Consider the following 18,084-nt stretch of genomic DNA (forward strand, 5'->3'; position numbering starts at 1 on the left):
TTGTGAAGATCCCGGATATTCATAAATCATGTCCGTTTATCGTACATCATGCGGTAAGTTTTCGTCAGACATTGTTTGTATTCAATTTAAAATAATTTCTAACCGCATGATGTACGATGAACGGACATGACTCACGAATCCCTGAAATCCTCACAAAGAGGATCCGGATTCGGGAGAAGCATTGCGAGTATAAGAAGATTGTAAGTTACTCATTTTCATAAAAAGAGAAATACTAAGGAGACTTTGAGATTTTTTACGAACTCTCTGTCACCTTAGACCATCTTTAAAGAAGATGTCAAATTTTAAACGTAAAATTTAAATTTGAAGGCTTAGAGCATCTCCAAATGAGCTGTTAAATTCAAAACATCAAATTTAAATTTGATGGCCGACTTGGTAATTTAACATATTGTTAATATTTTCCTTCCACCTTGTTATCAAAATTTATTGCTTCATTTATGTTTTTTTTGTGAACAAAAATAATAAAAGTTGGGTTTTTATTAGTTTAAAAAATAAAATAATACTTAAATATGCTAGCATTTAAGATAAGGCATGCGGAATGCCTTTAGAAATAACAAAAATCAAATTTGAAGGCAGCTTCAAATTTGACATCTCTTTGTCCATGTCAACTTAGTCTTATTTTCCATGTCATTTTTGACATCTCGGTTAGAGTAAATAGTACGTCATTTGTTACCATCATACGTCTATGTGGCATTTTTGACATTTCCTTTGGAGATAATCTTATGTGACATATTGATTTTTTTTTTAAATTCTATTTTCCACCCGATATGTCAAATTAAATTATTATTTACTTATCATAAATGTAATTAGTATTTTTAAATCAAAGGATAGTAATAAAAAATTATACTCAAAATATGAGATGGTATAAAATACATAGGGTCTCACTTCTAAGAGAATCTCTTTAACATTTCTCTCGATAGGTTTTGTCCCAGCTCCCACGTACAAACAAACCGTTGAGGAACAATGTATGTCGCAGGGACAACTGTGCGGCTGCATGCAGCACCCAGTCCCGGCGGCTTACACATTTCGTCCACCGCTAGTATACTGTGCTTCACCCTGTTTTCCCTCCAAATTCCAGGGGCGCGACGTGGACACTCCATATATTTTTCCATCCTTGTAAAGCCCACCGAGGTTTAACAGAAGCCCATCTCACCACCAAAACAAAGTCGGTTTTACCTGTTTTTGCGGCCTCAATATTTGGACCAGAGCCCATTTTGTTGGGTTCTACTTGGGCTCTAACTTCTTGCCAGACACAAGCGATTGTGTTGGATAGGGATCCCTTTGGGAAGCCCGATCAAAAAAATTTGTGGACCATATTTGGGTATTGTGGGAAATTACTCAACCTACTCTCTTGTCATTTTTGTCGTTCAAGCGTTGTTAAACTATAGAAATGAAAATTCGAACTTGGATTCGGAAGAAAAATTAAGTAATTTTAAGTCAACTTGATCATGTCCAATTTTTAAACTATGAGTGTTGGATAATTGCTCAGGTGGTGTATTGTGTTGTGGTTGGTAGTTGACTCACGGGCAAAGATGTCGATGCAACTCATTGTGCAAGTTATGAATTCAAGGTAGAGAAGTTGCTTGATTCACGGTTCACCGGCTTTCCTCCAAACTACCGTTGAGTATAAAGTTTTAACTTAGTACATACGGATAAATTGAGGTGATTTCAACTATGTGTCCTTCCTCACTGGTGATGGTCCCTCTCGTGATAGAATACCTTATCCTTTAGTTTTTAAATTTTTGAAGGGGGTGTTTCCTCTTCTCCCCTCATTTTTTTTGGTATGCCTTTAGGGTATTTTGATGGTGTTTGCCTCTTCTTTCTAGGTTCTTTGATACTCTTTGTGTGATTAGGTAACACTTCTCTGCGTTGTGGGACTGGGAGTCGTAGTGTGACCTCTGCTTATATTTCTCTTTGCTTCAATATATTGATATCTTTCATACAAAAAAAAATAATAACAAATCTTTTTTTTTTCGCCACTTTGTACTACGGTTTAGTAGTATCCTTTTTATTTAGATTCGATTCTTACCAAAGATGAGTTTGAACCATATTATTGTTAGCACATTATGAGGCTAAGCCCACATCCTCTCTTCTAGTGTAGTTAATAAGCATGCCAATTCAACACACATATAATATCCCAAGTTAGCTTGAATATCTCCTCGAATTGTTTTTAATATTTCCTTCTTCTTTTTGTATACGAAGGAGGGTCAAAGAAACAAGGTGGGATGTGGAAACGTCGATACAAACAAGATGATGAGATTGCGAGATGCTTTTGGTTTGATCTTCAGATTCTAAATGCATATTCTTCTACTTTTGGTGGTGTTTTAATTTACGTAATTCAAACCCCACCCCCCACCAAAGCCTTATCCACGACTAGCTTGCAGCGACTAGCCAACAAATTAACAACAGCCAAAATTAAGTAGCAAGAAAGAACCAACTCTCTCAAAAATATCCGATCTCCTTGGAAAGCAAAGCTATTAATATGTACCTGAAACTGTGAAAACTACTCTTTGAAGAGAAAAACGGAAAGGACAAAAAAGAAGAAAAGCTTTCTCTTCCAGAAATTAGGGTTTGCTATTTTGTGGTAGTGTGACTGTGTGCGTGTATAATAATTGACAGCAACTTTGCATGCGACCCAACCCTAATTCGACACGTCGGTCCTCACATGCACGCGTTGACGTTACGTTCAACTTTGGACCTATTTATTAATTTAGTTATATATTCCATTGAAGTTAGGTTAGGTTAAATGGAGTGGTGGTGGTCCAAATACTGTAGGATTATTTGTTGTATTTATTTCAGATTAGCTTCATGAAACTCATCATAATTTTTCACTTGTAGAGAACACACACTTTGTGTATATGAACAATTTCTTTTAATAAATGCATATTTTTTTTAATATTACATAATTATTGTTTTGTCCTCCTATGTAAATATTGTGTATCAAAAGTGAGAATAAAATTGAAAAAATAGGTATATGATTGTCATTTTCTTAAAAAAAAAAAAAGATAAAATAAGAAAAATAGGGATATGATTGTTAATTTGTCAAAATGTACAAAATTACTATTTTACCCTTCTTTTGTCAATAATGTGTATCAAAAGTGAGAGCAAAATAGGAAAAAAAAAAAAGGAGAAAACGTAGACAAGGAGGGTTCTCTTGATAGAATAGAATAGATAGATAGATTTTCTACAACAGTGTGTCCTCGTTCAGTTCTCTTCGCAAGCTATTGGCTCTTTCCCTTTTTGTTCATTAACCAATACCCTAAAGCGACGCTGAATATCTGATATTATCAAGAGGTTTATCCAAAACGTAAACTGGATATATATCTGCTAACAAGTCTCTATTCTCTATACAAGTCAAAGAACGAACAAAAACCATTGGATTTTTCAACATTAATGACCGATATTCGTCATAATTTCTCCTTTGATCATTTGAAACCAAGCTATTAATTAAAGTTCCAATTCAAACTTTCAAAGAAGTTCCGTTGCCGTCTCAATTAATGTCAAGCAAATGAAATACCAGAAAATACCATTTGTATGACGAAGTTTTGCCCAACAAACGACAGGTCGTTGGGCAAATAATCTTTACGCAACAACGTTTTGGTTTCTTCAGAAGTTTTTGCCCGACGAAAGTTACTCGACGATATTTTTGTTAGGCAAAGCTTCAGTCGTCTGGTAAAGTTTCCACGTCAAGGGAAAACCTTAGCGCGTATAATGGCTCCGAATCCAGCCCAAAACCTCCGGGCCCAAGCCTAGAAACCGGGCCTAACTCTTTAACCTGGGCCTAACCCAATACCTAGGCCTAACCTTGCAACCCAGAACCCATAACTGAACCGGATCGAGTCGACCAACCGAATCCTAGTTTCCAGCTAGTGCGTGGAGTACATGCACCTCCACCTGGAGGTATTGTGCTCTGCCACCATTCGCCGCGATGTCGACGACTTTTCCGGCCAACTATCCGGCCACCCAACTCGACGCATGCGGCAACTGCATGGGGACACCCGAGGTCCTCTTAAGTTTTTTCGACGTCCTTCCGTTTATGATGTCCGTTTTCCCAAATTCAATTGTTATAGTATAGTTTTGTTAATTGGTCCCTTTATGTGCTTAGGTGCGTTTGTTAGTGGTGTTTCCGTCTTCTCTTGTTTGCACTGCTCTTCGACAATGGAGTAAAGTGAGTGGACCCCATCCAAAATGCTTATTTTTATTACTAGAAATGCATACATGAAAAACATGATTTTATGACTATGTTTTATGAAACGTTTATGAGTAAATTGGATTTATGCTTTATGAAATATCATGTTTTAATGGACTTATATTTACTGAGACATTTATGAATATGATTTAACATATGATGTTGAGCTATTGAGCTCCATTGAGGTATATACATATATTTTGGAAATATTATGTTTATGATTTTCTATGCTTATATATATGCCTACAAGCGAATGATATCTATATATGGCTTCAGTCGGGGTAATGTAGGGGCCTACGGGCAAATGATATCTATACATGGCTTCGGTCGAGTGATGTAGGGGCCTACGATGATATCTATATATGGCTTTTGGTTGAGTGATGTAGGGGCCTATGGGCGAATGAAGATTTATATATGCTTACGGGCGCGTGGTGATGCCTACTGGCGCGTGACGAAGGGCCTTCGGGCGAATGAAGAATTATATATGCCTACATGCGGGTGATGAAGTGCCTTCAGGCGAATGAAGATTTATATATACATATGCCTTTATGATGCTACTATGCACACTATATATGATATATGTTTTGAGAAAGTTTTATGGCATGCTAGGGTTTTTGGAAAACCTACTACATATTATGCTAATGAGTTTTCTTAAACTTTAGGTTTTAGTACGTTGATGAATAACTGTTTTAGTATTACTATATATATAAACTTGGTCCACTCATGTTTTGTTTTGCGCCCCCTCAGGACTTAGAATCGAGGCGTACAATCCCGGCATCAAGGCACTCCCACATCGGCATCTTCGAGTCCTCTCGGTGTAGGACCCACTCCTTGTCCGTACATCTTTATATTATTCCTTTTACAATGTTCTGGATTAATTGTATGCTCTGAACATGTTTCCTAATTGCATATTCATTATAGTTAAATTTACAAGTTTTATTTATGTTTGTTCTTTCTTCATAGTTCTCATGCATGTTAGTATGACTTTGTCACCTTCGAGTGTCGACCAGCACGTGCCTACCCTGGTACTTGAAGGATATCGAGGTCAGGTGTGTCACCTTTATAGTTCGATTCCATCAAAATTATTTTTAAAAACTCATGCGTGCCCATATTCAATTCTCTTCCCTCAAGATAGTTTGTCATCTATTATCCATCTCTTAAGATAAATATATAGTTGTATCAAAATAAATTATTTATTAAGAACAAGTAATTGGTTAAATACATTTGAAAAAGAAATGAGATTTAAAAAATGAAGGCCAAAAACAGTTTACCTCCCCATCTTTTGGTTGGGTCTGGAGTCACTTTATACCTACTCTGAGAAAAAATGAAGAAGAAAGAAAAATACATGCCGGGACATTTACCAAGACTTTCACAGTGACCATCCTTAACTATGAATAAAATTGCTTTATCTTGATCACTTTTCTGTTTTAAATTTTGTTCGGAAGTACGAAGTATCTTTATGGCTTTTTAATATAAATTTTGTGAAATTGCTTTCTTGAAGAGAAACAAAGATTAGGTCGAATCTGAGTGACCGAGTCAACTAGTGGTGACAAAGACCTCAAAAGAAAGAAAGGAAAAAACATTATTATTAACGCCTCATAATTATAAGATACGTATTCAACGGTGCGCTGTATTCAGACCAATCGACTATGCAATCATATTCACACGTACGTGAGATTTTTCTATCTCAATCCTATCTATTAAAACTAGCACAATCTAATTGTCTCTAGTGTCGTATGCAAACTGTCGAATATAAGTAAGATAATCTCCCAAAAATAGACCCGCCTTAAGACTTGTGTTCAAGAAATTGGACTATCATTTTTTCTTCTTCTTTAGTTTGCGGTATCATTGAGATTCACCGTATATGCTCAAGCAGCGCAACTGTTCTAGTTCTAAATATACATATGCACACAACACGTGAAGACTTACCAAACCTTCTCTTTTTCTTGTATGTAATGTAAAGTGCTCTGTGCAAGTTGGCGGGTAGTCACTCAAACCCTATCCACGATACATTCAATTTGGATTCCTACCGTTCGAGAAAATTGAAACTTCAAATCTCCTCTAAGAGAAAAATATGTATTTAAACTTTGAAAGAGTTTTCAAGTTTTAGTTCCTAAATGTAGAAAGAAAAATGTCACTAAACAAAATCTAGCTTGTGAGTCCACTTACAAGCTTATACCTTTGGATTAATACATTGAGCACACAAAGTGACAAAACAAAACTGTCCAAGAATACAAATGAGTACTGTTTTATATGAAGTTATAATAGGGGGACACACATTTTTTTGACACACATTTTGTTGCGTTCACTTCGTAATGTATTTTAACGATCCGAAATGTCTATATTTCAGTACACAACACTTTGTAGCACCCACTTCATAATGGGTGTCAAAAAACGTGTGCCTCCGATCTTAACTCATAAATAGATAAATGTAAATTACATAATAAGTCTAAAGTCTTTGTTTTCTTTAAAAAAAAAAAAACAGATTAAATATCTAAAGTCTAACATATGTAAATTATATGTCTTTTTTTTGTGTGTGAACAATGTAAATTATACATCCATATAGTCAAATATAACATCAAAAGTTAATTATTTAGATGTCACCAGTATTGTGTCTAGTGACATTTTTCATCACTTACAATAAAGAAACATAAGCAAGTGTTGTAACCAGTTCAATACTATACTATTTTAATGGCCCATTATGGTAATTAGCCCAAAATTTCTGCTTTTAGTATAAAAGAAAGTTGTAGAAAAAGAAAAAAGAGATTACATATAGATAGGAGAGAAGTGAGGATTCTGGGGAAGAAGGTCCTAACCTAATGATAGGGGGCATTTTAGTTTGCTAATGTCGACCAAAGTAATATTCACAAAGAAGAACAAAGTTGCAATTGGAGGTAGGGTCCTAAATATATAGCTTTGCATAAATAAGAGAATAATATATTTTTTATTTTTGGTTTAATAATGAGAGAATAAGTCTGAAAGTGAGCAGAGAAAAAAAATATTAGGTTTTAAAAAAAAGTAGAAAATGACAAATGATGGACCAGAAAAGGAAAATATAAAAAACAGAGACTGGTCACTTGGCTTTTGTTTCTTAGTACCAAACGGTGTCAGCGCTCTTGTCTTGTGTGGATTTCACATGGAAAGTGTGAAGAACTCGAAAGCAGGTGGCAAACATAACACAAACAAAAGCTAAAGCCACTTCAACCGAAAATGCTAAATATAGTCCCGTTTAGAATTATAATCCTACAATAAAAATATTTTTTAATGAAACAGCGTCAGACCATGCTCAAGTATCATCTTCAACCGAATGGACCAAACATAACCATCTCAATAATCTATTAGTTTGGTTTATACTTTAAATTTATTAGTTAATTTAGTTAAACTAATGTCGAATTTTTCAAATATAGCCGTTGAATTTGAATTAATAATTGCAATTGAGGAGTTGGGTCCGAAATAAGAGGCTAAGATGGGCTTACATTTGGCTTGCCTTTTTGGTCAAATAATAGCATGGTAGGCTCTACAGAATTGTACCCTAACCATCGGTTGAAGATATTTTTTTGATAAATTAGATTATTTTTTAGCTTTTAAACCTTTAGTTCTTTCCATTAAAAATGATGCAACACAACTTGGACCACTAGCTGGGAATATGACCAAGGGAGATGGCTCTGTTGCCATGGAAGCATTTCAAAAGGTTCACGCTTGTATTCATCACATTCCATTTGTAGGTAAACAGAAAACTCAGAGGGTAAAACCCTAGATGATAGTAATTCCATGACTTGAGGGATTGGACTACTACTCTAATCATTATTCCTTATCTTTATTCCAACTCATTGATATTATCCTTTGATGTTGGTGGAACGAAGATTATATTCATTTATTTTCTAATTCAATCTTTGATTCGAATGCTGACGCAGTTAGCATAACTCCCCTTTCGGTTGGTCAATTAATTGTGTAAAATGTTTGTCATTATCGTTTAATCGACACAAGTTTTTTATTTAGATTTTAAATTTAAATGTTGAAATTTGGGTCCAATTCGAGAGTTAGAATTTCTATGTAAGCTCTTAAGTTTATTCTATTCCTTAAAAACAAGAGTAACTCAGCTAAGGGTCGGCAAACAAACCGATTCATGTTATAAAATCGAACCAAACCGAAAAAATTAGTTTCGTATGCAATTTCTCTCTCCTCCTAGCTAAATTTAGTTAGTTACTGTTTAAGAAGTTATGATAGCCAGGTATTTAGCCAGTTTATTAAATCATCTTCAAATGAAATGTCAAATTTTTAAACATAAAATATAAATTTGATAGCCCATGTGACACTTTGTCACTTTAACAACTTTTAAAGTTTTGCGCTCTATCCGATATGTCAAATAGTTGTTTTTAGACATCTCACAAATTATTAACTACACCCCATATACTGAAATCACCCAACATTTACCTTTTAAATAAGAAAATATCTTAATACACCCGTTTTAACTTTCCAAAAAACCCTCGCACCCCTCGCTTCCAAAATAAGGCACTCTTCATTGCTTAAAAAAAAATAAAAAATCTGGTTCATAGATAACTATTATTTTTTATTAGAAAATATTTTGATAGCAATTTTGACAGCAAGAATGAGGGCTGATAATTCATGTTTTGTCTCATCATATTTGAATTTTTGATTAGAAAATATTACGGCTGTTTTTCTTACCATTAGTACTAATTGAGACATTTTGACATTGATTTGGACGGAGATGCCTGAGTTTTTTTTTTATTGCATTTTTTTTATTTATTAAAGTAACAAAACAAATCTCATTTGGCTTGCGTTAAAGATGCTCTAACGCAGGCAAGTGGGCATCATCCCCAACCCCACTCCTTCAAATCTTGACTTTAAAAATTATCCACTTGCAAAGTGGCTAATAAAACAAAGCCAGCAGAATCCATACCTACTAAACCCATAAAGCTTACCCAATGAATGGCATCCCCACTTGACAACCCAACAAACCAACCCACATAGTGGTCTGTCACCACACAATTCATCACCACCGTGCCATCTAGACAAAATTTTGTGGGAAAATATTTCCTATTATTTTACTGGTAAAAAAAAAGAAAAAAAAGCAGATAAACTGTACAAAGGCATAAAGCACTTTTTTTATACGGGACAACAAATGGGGCCGAAGGAAGCTCGTTTTCAGTTGGGCTAAAATTCTCCACCCGAATTTGAATGTCGTTTTTATAGTACACAAAGTAATTGATGTGTCCTAATTATATTGAAAGTGTACTGTCTAATAATGATATGATAAGACATTTAAGTTTATATTCACATAAAACGTTACGTGATAGAGTACACATATTTTATAAATCTACATATAATTTAAATAAATTAATTGTAATAATCTTATTATTTGTAAATTAGTATAAATGGACCCAATGGAAAAAGTGAAGGCTTTGGGGATAAATTTTGGAATTAAAAAATTAAATTGTCGGTGGGGAAGAGTGGACTCTCCTCCTCCTCTCATAGGGTTTTTGATAACCCGCCAAGCTAGCTAAGGCTCTCGTCTTTTCACACCGAAAGCCTCTCTCTCTCTCTCTCTCTCTCTCTCTCTTCAGGAAATAAAGAAAAGCATTTCTCTTTCTCTCTCTCTCTCTGTGGAAGCGTCCGTCTTGTATTGCCTTCTTCCTCATTTGTTTGTAGAGAAAAAGAAGGAAACGGTGTGAGGGATTGTGAGATTGAAAGGAAACAAAACTTTATCCGAAAATGAGCATCGGCGGCGGCGACTCGGTGGAGGCGGAGTACATAAGGAGGCACCACAGGCACGAGCCCAGAGAGAACCAGTGCACTTCGGCTCTGGTCAGGCACATCAAAGCCCCTGTGCATCTCGTAAGCCTCTCTCTCTCTCTCTCTCTTTCCCTCTCTCCTTATCTCTCTGTGAACCGTCTGACCGAGCTCTGAATTGTGGTTCTTTTGATTTGGGTGGTGTTGATTTGTTTGACTCTTTGTTAAAGATTGGATTTTTTTTAGTGGGTTTGACTCTTTTTGGGTTTTGGAGATCTGGGAAATTGGGAACGATGGGAAGGTTTTCTGGGTTCTTTCTTATGTTATTTCTTCTGGGGTTTTTATTACTTTGTTCAATTGGGTCGGATATGTGTTGAGAAATTGTTATTAGCTTTTTGGTCTTTGTAATAATCGAGTTTGTTTGTTATTTTCACCTACTTTATGGTTGCTAAAAGTAATTTTGGTGTTGAGGATGGTGATTTGTGCAGTAATCAGGTTTATATATGATGATTTAGTAAAATTGAATTTTGTATGGTTGGGCTTAATTTCAGTTTGTTGTACTTATTTTATTAGGTATAATCCATTTGGTTGTTGAAAAATTGTAAGATAATGTAAAAGAACTATGAAAATTTGAAGGGTGTTTCTTTTTCTTTTGCCATTTTTTTCTTTAATTTAGCTTGCACGCAAAGAAAATGCTTCCTGTTTTTTTGCACTTTCTCGGTGGCCAAACAAATTGTTAGTTTTTTAATGGCAAATATCTAGTGGAAGTTTGACGCTTTCCTTTTGGGTTCACTGTTGTTTTGTTTTTGATAAGATGTTGATTTAATAGTGTGATCAAGTTGGTGTATTTTATCAGGTCTGGTCATTGGTGAGGAGATTTGATCAACCCCAGAAGTACAAGCCGTTTGTTAGTCGGTGCACCATGAAGGGGGACCTTGGCATTGGGAGCCTTAGAGAAGTGAATGTTAAATCTGGTCTTCCCGCAACGACAAGCACTGAGAGGCTGGAGCTTCTTGATGATGATGAGCACATTCTTGGCATCAGGATTGTTGGCGGTGATCATAGGCTAAGGGTAAGAAGCTTTCTTTTTCTTTTTGCCTACTGGCGTGTTCTTGCTTTTCTCCAGCTGATTGTCAAACAGGAAGTACCCTTGTGTCTGGTGCTTTGTAGCCCTTGTGTTTTAATGCCACGCGTATGCGGCACATTCCACAATTCCCCACTTTACAAATAACTGGTGCCATCACCATGGATGGCTATGTTAGTTTCAGGTTAACCCAAGTAAAACTTCCGGTACACATGGCAGTAAAAGTTAAAAAAAAATAAAAAAAAAATAAAAAAAACTACTGTATTGATTTCTAGTTTGGGACTGTTCCATCTGCGTGCCTGAGGGTTTCTTATATGTTAATTTGTGACTGCTCTTTAATCACCGGCATATATTTTAGGGTTCCCTGTCTGTGAATACATCACGAGTGACCGTTTAGCTTGGATTTCAATGCTTTTGACAATGTTTTTTCTTTTTAATATCTTAATTTTCCAAATCGTGTTGCAAATAATTGATTTGTTTTGCTTTCTATTTATAGATAGAGTGGATAGAGTTTGTGTTTGACTGCTAGCAATAGCTGCTTGTTTGTGATAGCCATAGGCACTCGGTCGTGGATTGGGCCATGTGTATGTCTAGGTCCCATCAAATTATCTCACATGCTACATATGCATGGTATGAGGAATGCATGTAACATGTGCCTGCAGATATTGTTCCTTGGTGATTGCCCTTAGCAATATTCTCGACTTGTCTCAAGACTTAATCTTAGAACATGTGATATTGATAATGGCAATTTTTGTCTGGCTTTTAGTTTGTTGGACTTTTGTTTTAGGCAGAAGACGCTGCCAGGATCTGGCCATCACATGCATGAAATATGTATATTTTGTTAATTTATCATGCTCAATTTAGTTTTCTATTTTTTTCGTTAATATTTGGATCATATTGTTTGCACTTTGGTATTATTATGTGGTACGAGAATGCTTTCCCAACCTCATTTCTATATGTTCTTTGGATTTGCAGAACTACGCTTCAATTATTACCGTCCACCGTGAGGTTATTGAAGGAAGACCAGGGACACTCGTTATTGAATCCTTTGTAGTGGATGTGCCTGATGGGAATACCAAGGATGAGACATGCTACTTTGTTGAGGCTCTGATCCGGTGCAACCTCAAGTCTTTGGCTGATGTCTCAGAGAGGATGGCTGTCCAGGACCGAACCGAACCTATCAATCAATAGTGGATTTGGGGGATGGTACAGGAGTACGATGGACTATAGCTATACCAACCATGTGGTTTTTTTGTCTCAGATGCTGTGTAGAGATAGTACGAGCTTTCCTCCCATTCACAGAAGCTTTGGGAACATTGCTGCTTTTAGCATTTCCGACTGATGAACATCCTTCCTACTCTCTTTCCAATTGGTCTCGCATCGTCTCTTCTCACTCTGGTAACGATGATGGGGTTTCTCGTATTTGTGTTTCAAGGACGAGCTTTCTCGGTTTTTATAAGCTCTCCATGAAGGGAAAGGGAAAGCTACTGTGAGTTTTATTGTTCCTGGGTTTCGTGCATGGTGATACCGATGTTAGTACGACTCTGATCTGTAAATATTTGTCTTGGAAAGAGATGGTATCTATGGAATTGGGGTTTTCATCTCGTAGTACAGGGAGGATTCAGGGCGTCGAGCTGCTGTTCCGTTGTTTGTGTGTATATACTTTATGTATTTGCATTCTTAATAAGTTATTGTAATCGCGTTACTTCCGTTTTTTCTTCTTGTTGGATAATATGTCGAAACTTCAATAAAAATGGCCTATTCTTTCTTATGATATCTCTGTAAAAACTTAAGAACATGTACATCTCGGGGGCTTTCCTAGTAACCCAAGTTCTATTAATCTTAACCGGCCGGCGCTTGAAAAACCGGCTTCAGCAATCCTCGCAGAGCTCTGTGCATTGTACGGAGCATTCACCAAAAACTTGACCAATTTGGGCGAAGTTCTCACCCCATCTGCCTTGATCTTCCTCACCAGCAGTCATTGCAGGTACACTCTCCTTCCCTAAAACGGTGAAACCGGACACCATCCTTGAGTAAAATCTCGCGTTTACGTGCTAACGACATGTATTTTGCAGCTGTATGGCAATCGGAACAAACTCGTGTGTTCTTAATCACCCTGATAGGTTCTCCAATTTTCGTATTCATCAGTCCGTAAGTAATGGCCAGTTTCTCTGTGTGACTTAGCAGCACCTTCTTCTTCTCCTCCTCGTCAATATTCTGATGTACACAGCTAACGTCAGGCTCATACCCGAATTTCTTCATCTCATGAACCAGATGATAAAGTTCAAAATATATTTCTCCTGCATCGGTATGAGGTTTCCCTTCGGCAGAGAACATATGAATTGTCTGATCAATTTGTATCCAGCTCCACACAGGCCCATTTTTCACCCCGGCATTCTTCATCAAATCTTTAAGACGCTCTACATCCTCCCATCTATGTGACATTGAATATAAGTTCATCATCAAGACATAATTGGCTGGATTATGAGGTTCCAACTCAAAGAGATTCTTTGCTGCAATCTCTGCAAACCTCAAGTTTTTGTGGATTCGACAAGATGTGAGGAAAGCACCCCATACAGTTGCATCCGGCTTCAATGGCATCGTTTGTATAAAATCCAAAGCTTCGTCAAGATAACTAGCTCTTCCGAGAAGATCTACCATGCAAGAGAAATGCTCAATTGTAGGAGATATGTTATAATCGGTTGTCATACTATCAAACAAGTTCCATCCTTCATCAACTAAGATCGAGTTCTTGCAACCAGAGAGCAGAGCTGTAAAGGTTATAGCATCTGGCTGCACACCTACTCCTCGCATTTCTTCGAAAAGAGAAATAGCCTCTTTCCCAAAGCCATAAATGGCAAACCCCATAATCATGCAGTTCCAAGAAGCTAAGGTCTTGTTCTTAGTCTTCCTAAAAACCTCATGGGCACTTCTGAAATCACCTGCCTTACAGTACATGTCGATAAGTCCTGTGGCTACATATACATCCTCAACAAAACCTTTTCGTATACTGAGACAATGTATCTCTTCACCCTTGTGCAACAATGATAGGCCTGCACATGCTTTAAGTAGGATGGATATGGTGGCAGAGTTTGCCCTGATACCTTCTTTTTGCATTTGGATGAAAAACTTGAGTGAGCCTGCGTAATTCTCATTGTTCGAGCAGCCTGATATAAGAGCAGTCCATGAAACCACATTAGGAGTTAACCCTGAACTTTTAATCCGATGAATCACAGCCAAAGCTTCCTTATGGTGGCCCCTCATTGCATACCCCGAAACCAGACCATTCCATGTAACTAAGTCGGGCTTGATTCCTTCCTGACTCATGTTATGTAATAGTCTTTCAGCATCTTTGAAAATACCCTTGAAGGAATACCCTGAGATCAATGAATTCCAAGCAAAAATGTTCTTGTTCTTCATACTATCAAAAACATTTCGAGCACTGGACAAACAATCATTCTTCACATACATGTCTACCAACGAAGTTCCTACGTAAACATCATACTCATCAAGCCCATTTTTTATCACGAAACCATGAACTTCTTTCCCATGTTTCAAGACACATAACTCAGTAACCGCCTGAAGAACACTAGTGATAGAGCTTGAATTTGGCTTAAAGCCCGCCTTTTGCATTCGCTGCAAAACCACCAGGACAGCTTCATATAAGCCATGGTTAAAATGTCCTGACAAAAGGCAATTCCAAGTCACAATGTCTGGCTTCACATAAGACAATTCCATTTCATGGAAAAGAATCCAAGCATCATTCAAACAACCAAGTGAAGCATAAGAAGAGATAATCGAGTTCCATGTCGATAAGTTACGATCTTTCATTGAATTAAAAACTTTCCTAGCTGATTCTAATCTGTCATTTCTTGAATACATGCTAATAAGTGAATTGCATATTGACAAATCTGAATCCAATGCCCATCTTAAAACATACCCATGAATCTGCTTTCCTGCATTGAGAGCTCTAACTTTTCCACAAGCTTGTAGTTCTTTGACAATTGTAGAACTGTTTGCTTCAGCACGTGAAAACTGCATACTTCTGAACAATTCCAATGCCTTCACCCATCTCCCATTCTTCAAGTTGAGCTTGATGACCTCATTCCACAACATGTCTTCCTTCTCAGGCATTTCATCAAACATTTGGTTGGCACTTTCTATGCCCCAACAACTCCCATAAAAATTGATCAATGCACACTTCAAATACACATCAAATTCAAAACCCCTTTTGATCAAATACCCATGAATTTCCACCCCAAGCCACAACTTCTTCAAACTTGCACAGATTTCCAAAACAACACAAACAAGTTTGCTATCAAACATCACTCCACCTCCATGAAACTCACAAAAAAGCTCAAGAATTTGTGGGTCCCCCCCAAATCTTCTAAGTTCATCCAGGCAAGAACTCCATGAGTGATAGTTTTGTGTAGAACTGGCAAACAAAGCCATTGCAGCAGACCTACAATCACCAAATTCCAGGTAATATGTGACCAAATTATTTCCCTTGGCATCCATGTTACTCTTGTTAGACAATTTCATCATCTGGGCATGCATTGCTTTCACTAAATTCAGACTTTTGACCTGACCCAAGTCATCCAATAAGGTAAAGCCTGGAGCTTTTTGGGTTCTTGGGGGGTTGAAGATTGTCGGGTTTTGGAGGAAAGTTGTGGAGAGATGGTGAAATGGAGATAGTTTGTCCATGGAGGTTTGGTAGTTAATGAGGAAAGCCAAGGTAGTTTGGCTGTGAAGAAATGGCCGTCATGAGAATATTGGGGAGCTTTCATATTTGCAATTGGAAATTGGGAAAGTATTTGGATTTTTGGATTCTTTTGGATAAGGTTGATCCTCTTACGTAATGCTTTTTGAACGGGCCGGTTCAGTCAGAATGATTGCTATTGGATCCGGCCAGAGTTCTAACCTGGTCGAACCCAGTTAAAACACTTTTTGTATGCCATTATAAAAGTGGCAAACAATTTAGTTGGTGGAGTTTTGACACTTTACGTGTGTTAATTGCTATATGTGATGTGAGTCAGAATTGGTGTTGTTATTATGTTGGTTAGAATATCTCCACCCGTTTTAAGAAGGCAAGGACAAGAACTGTGAAATTGCTTTCTATTCATTGAATATGAATTGTTTTTGTGCAAGTTCACTTTAAAAGACGAGGAAAAGCAAGAGCGAATAGTATTTACAATTTGTTTTTTTTTTTTCTTGTATGCCTTGAAAGTGTATACTATGTAAGTTTGTTTTTTGAAAACTAATTTGTTTTTGTTTTAACTCCGATAATTTAATTTTAAATATAAAACAAACATGCCTTACAATTTACAAACAAGTATGATTAATTAAAAAATTAATTAATTTGTTTAGAGATTAATCGGGGCGGTGGTCAATTGCTTAACGCCTAGGCAAGGCCTAAGCTATTGAGAATGAGTCTCGCATTGATGGAATGAATGACCTTACATGGACTTATAAGAGATTGAGTTACTCCCCAAAAAAGCAATTGACAATATGGGAAGTAGTCCAATTTACTCAGAAGTTCATGCAAGGTCCTTTCTCTCATCAATGTGGGATTCATTCTCAACACGCCCTCTCGCGTGTGGTGAATTTTCCAGCTTAACACATAGATAGCACAACGGGTGACGTAGAACACGTGTGACCATTTGGCTTCACACGTGAGATAACTAACTCTGATACCATGAAGAAGTTAAGGTTCCACCATAAAACCAATTGGTTCGGCTTCGGAGCAGCCATCTTGGGCTTAGCAGCAACATCTTTTGGCTTGGCAGTGTGGGCTTTAGGCTTAGCAGCAGGCTTAGGCTTTGTTGGAGCAGTAGCTTTGGGCGTCAGAGCAGTAGCTTTAGGCTTAGTTGCGGGTTTTGCCTTTGATTTCGCCTTAGGCTTGCCCTGAGCTTTGGCAGCTGGCTTTTTCCCTCCTTTAGACCATCTCCAATGGTGACCTAAAACCTAAAAATATTTAGCCCAGAAAATTTAGGTTTTAGCCCAGAAACAGCTTTTCTACTCCAACCCTTCTGGCTTAAAATTTTAGCCCCAGATTATCAAAGAATGAATTAAGGCTATTTTTTTTAAATTAACTTTTAAAAAAAAAAAAATTTATGTAGACTATCCTAAATTAATTTTATGAACATTTTAACCTAAAAATATTTAAATTCCGATAAATTTTGAAAAATCACTAAATCAATACATGAAAATCAAGATAAACCACATAAACTTAATACCAACGACATTTAATAAACCACATAAACTTAAAAAATAAAAAAGACAATTAATAAACCACATAAACTTAAAAAATAAAAAAAAACAATTAATAAACTACATAAACTTAATACAATCGAAAACTCATAGACTACATAAACCTAATAATGATACTCACCATCTTGACTTGGTGATGGACTTGGGTGATAGTCTTGAGATGAATCATCATCTTGAAATATACTCCTTGTGGCATTCCTTCATAAGTATCTCTTCCTCTCTGGAGTGTATTTGTCGAGGTCCTCCATTATCAAATTAGTTTCGTACCCTTCTTGCTCCCTATCCCCTTCTTCCTTCATGGCCAAAAGCATTTGGGCCGATTCTTCTTGCCGACGGCACTGGATTTCGTTCATTATTGCCATTTCGCTAGCAAATTGTGCACGTGTCAGATCTTGGGACTTCCCTTTTCTCTTTGCTTCCTTTTGCTTATCTTTACCCGGGGGCCTTGCAATAGAAGAAGTTGGGGTCATTTGTTCGACACCTTCATTGTCGGCAAAATTCACACCTTCATTGACATCATTTGTGGGTGAGGCTTCATTATGAAATAATCTTCCACATTGTTGGTTCGCATCGGTTCCCCACCTCGGACAATCCTTGAGGATGTTCCAAGCATGATGCAACTTAAAAGCTTGATTTTTTGGTGTAGTTCTTGTCTTGTAAATTGCCATTGCTTTGTCACCCTATGCAACAAATACATAAAAACAATTAGTTGCAAAATACTATTATGTACATGACAACTAAAATATCAACAAATAAACTCACAATTTCTGAG

At 36.8% G+C, this 18,084-nt stretch overlaps 2 protein-coding genes across 2 annotated transcripts; one reads left to right on the forward strand and one right to left on the reverse strand.

Annotated features, from left to right (window-relative positions):
• Positions 1–9,857: 9,857 nt before the first annotated feature.
• On the forward strand, positions 9,858–12,756 carry LOC103929341 (abscisic acid receptor PYL3). The gene is made up of 3 exons (XM_009338531.3): positions 9,858–10,063; positions 10,815–11,030; positions 12,018–12,756. The coding sequence occupies exons 1-3, from the start codon at positions 9,941–9,943 to the stop codon at positions 12,231–12,233; spliced, it is 555 nt and encodes a 184-aa protein (XP_009336806.1). The 5' UTR covers positions 9,858–9,940; the 3' UTR covers positions 12,234–12,756.
• A 29-nt stretch (positions 12,757–12,785) lies between these two features.
• Positions 12,786–15,986, reverse strand: LOC103929340 (pentatricopeptide repeat-containing protein At4g01030, mitochondrial). The gene has a single exon (XM_009338530.3). The coding sequence runs from the start codon at positions 15,744–15,746 to the stop codon at positions 13,011–13,013; it is 2,736 nt and encodes a 911-aa protein (XP_009336805.2). The 5' UTR covers positions 15,747–15,986; the 3' UTR covers positions 12,786–13,010.
• Between the last annotated feature and the right edge of the window lie 2,098 nt (positions 15,987–18,084).

This window comes from the organism of the source record quoted next, unplaced genomic scaffold (genome assembly GCF_019419815.1).
Source record: "Pyrus x bretschneideri cultivar Hongxiangsu unplaced genomic scaffold, Pyrus_bretschneideri_v1 Contig40, whole genome shotgun sequence".
In the NCBI taxonomy this organism is placed as follows: Eukaryota; Viridiplantae; Streptophyta; class Magnoliopsida; order Rosales; family Rosaceae; genus Pyrus; species Pyrus x bretschneideri.

What these genes read in the sequence shown, in the direction of transcription:
- LOC103929340 (XM_009338530.3), bottom strand. Translation starts at nt 15,746, where the DNA reads ATGGACAAACTATCTCCATTTCACCATCTCTCCACAACTTTCCTCCAA.
- LOC103929341 (XM_009338531.3), top strand. Translation starts at nt 9,941, where the DNA reads ATGAGCATCGGCGGCGGCGACTCGGTGGAGGCGGAGTACATAAGGAGG. An exon ending in TCAAAGCCCCTGTGCATCTC is followed by an intron (nt 10,064 to 10,814) that starts GTAAGCCTCTCT and finishes GTATTTTATCAG; the next exon opens with GTCTGGTCATTGGTGAGGAG. An exon ending in GCGGTGATCATAGGCTAAGG is followed by an intron (nt 11,031 to 12,017) that starts GTAAGAAGCTTT and finishes TTGGATTTGCAG; the next exon opens with AACTACGCTTCAATTATTAC.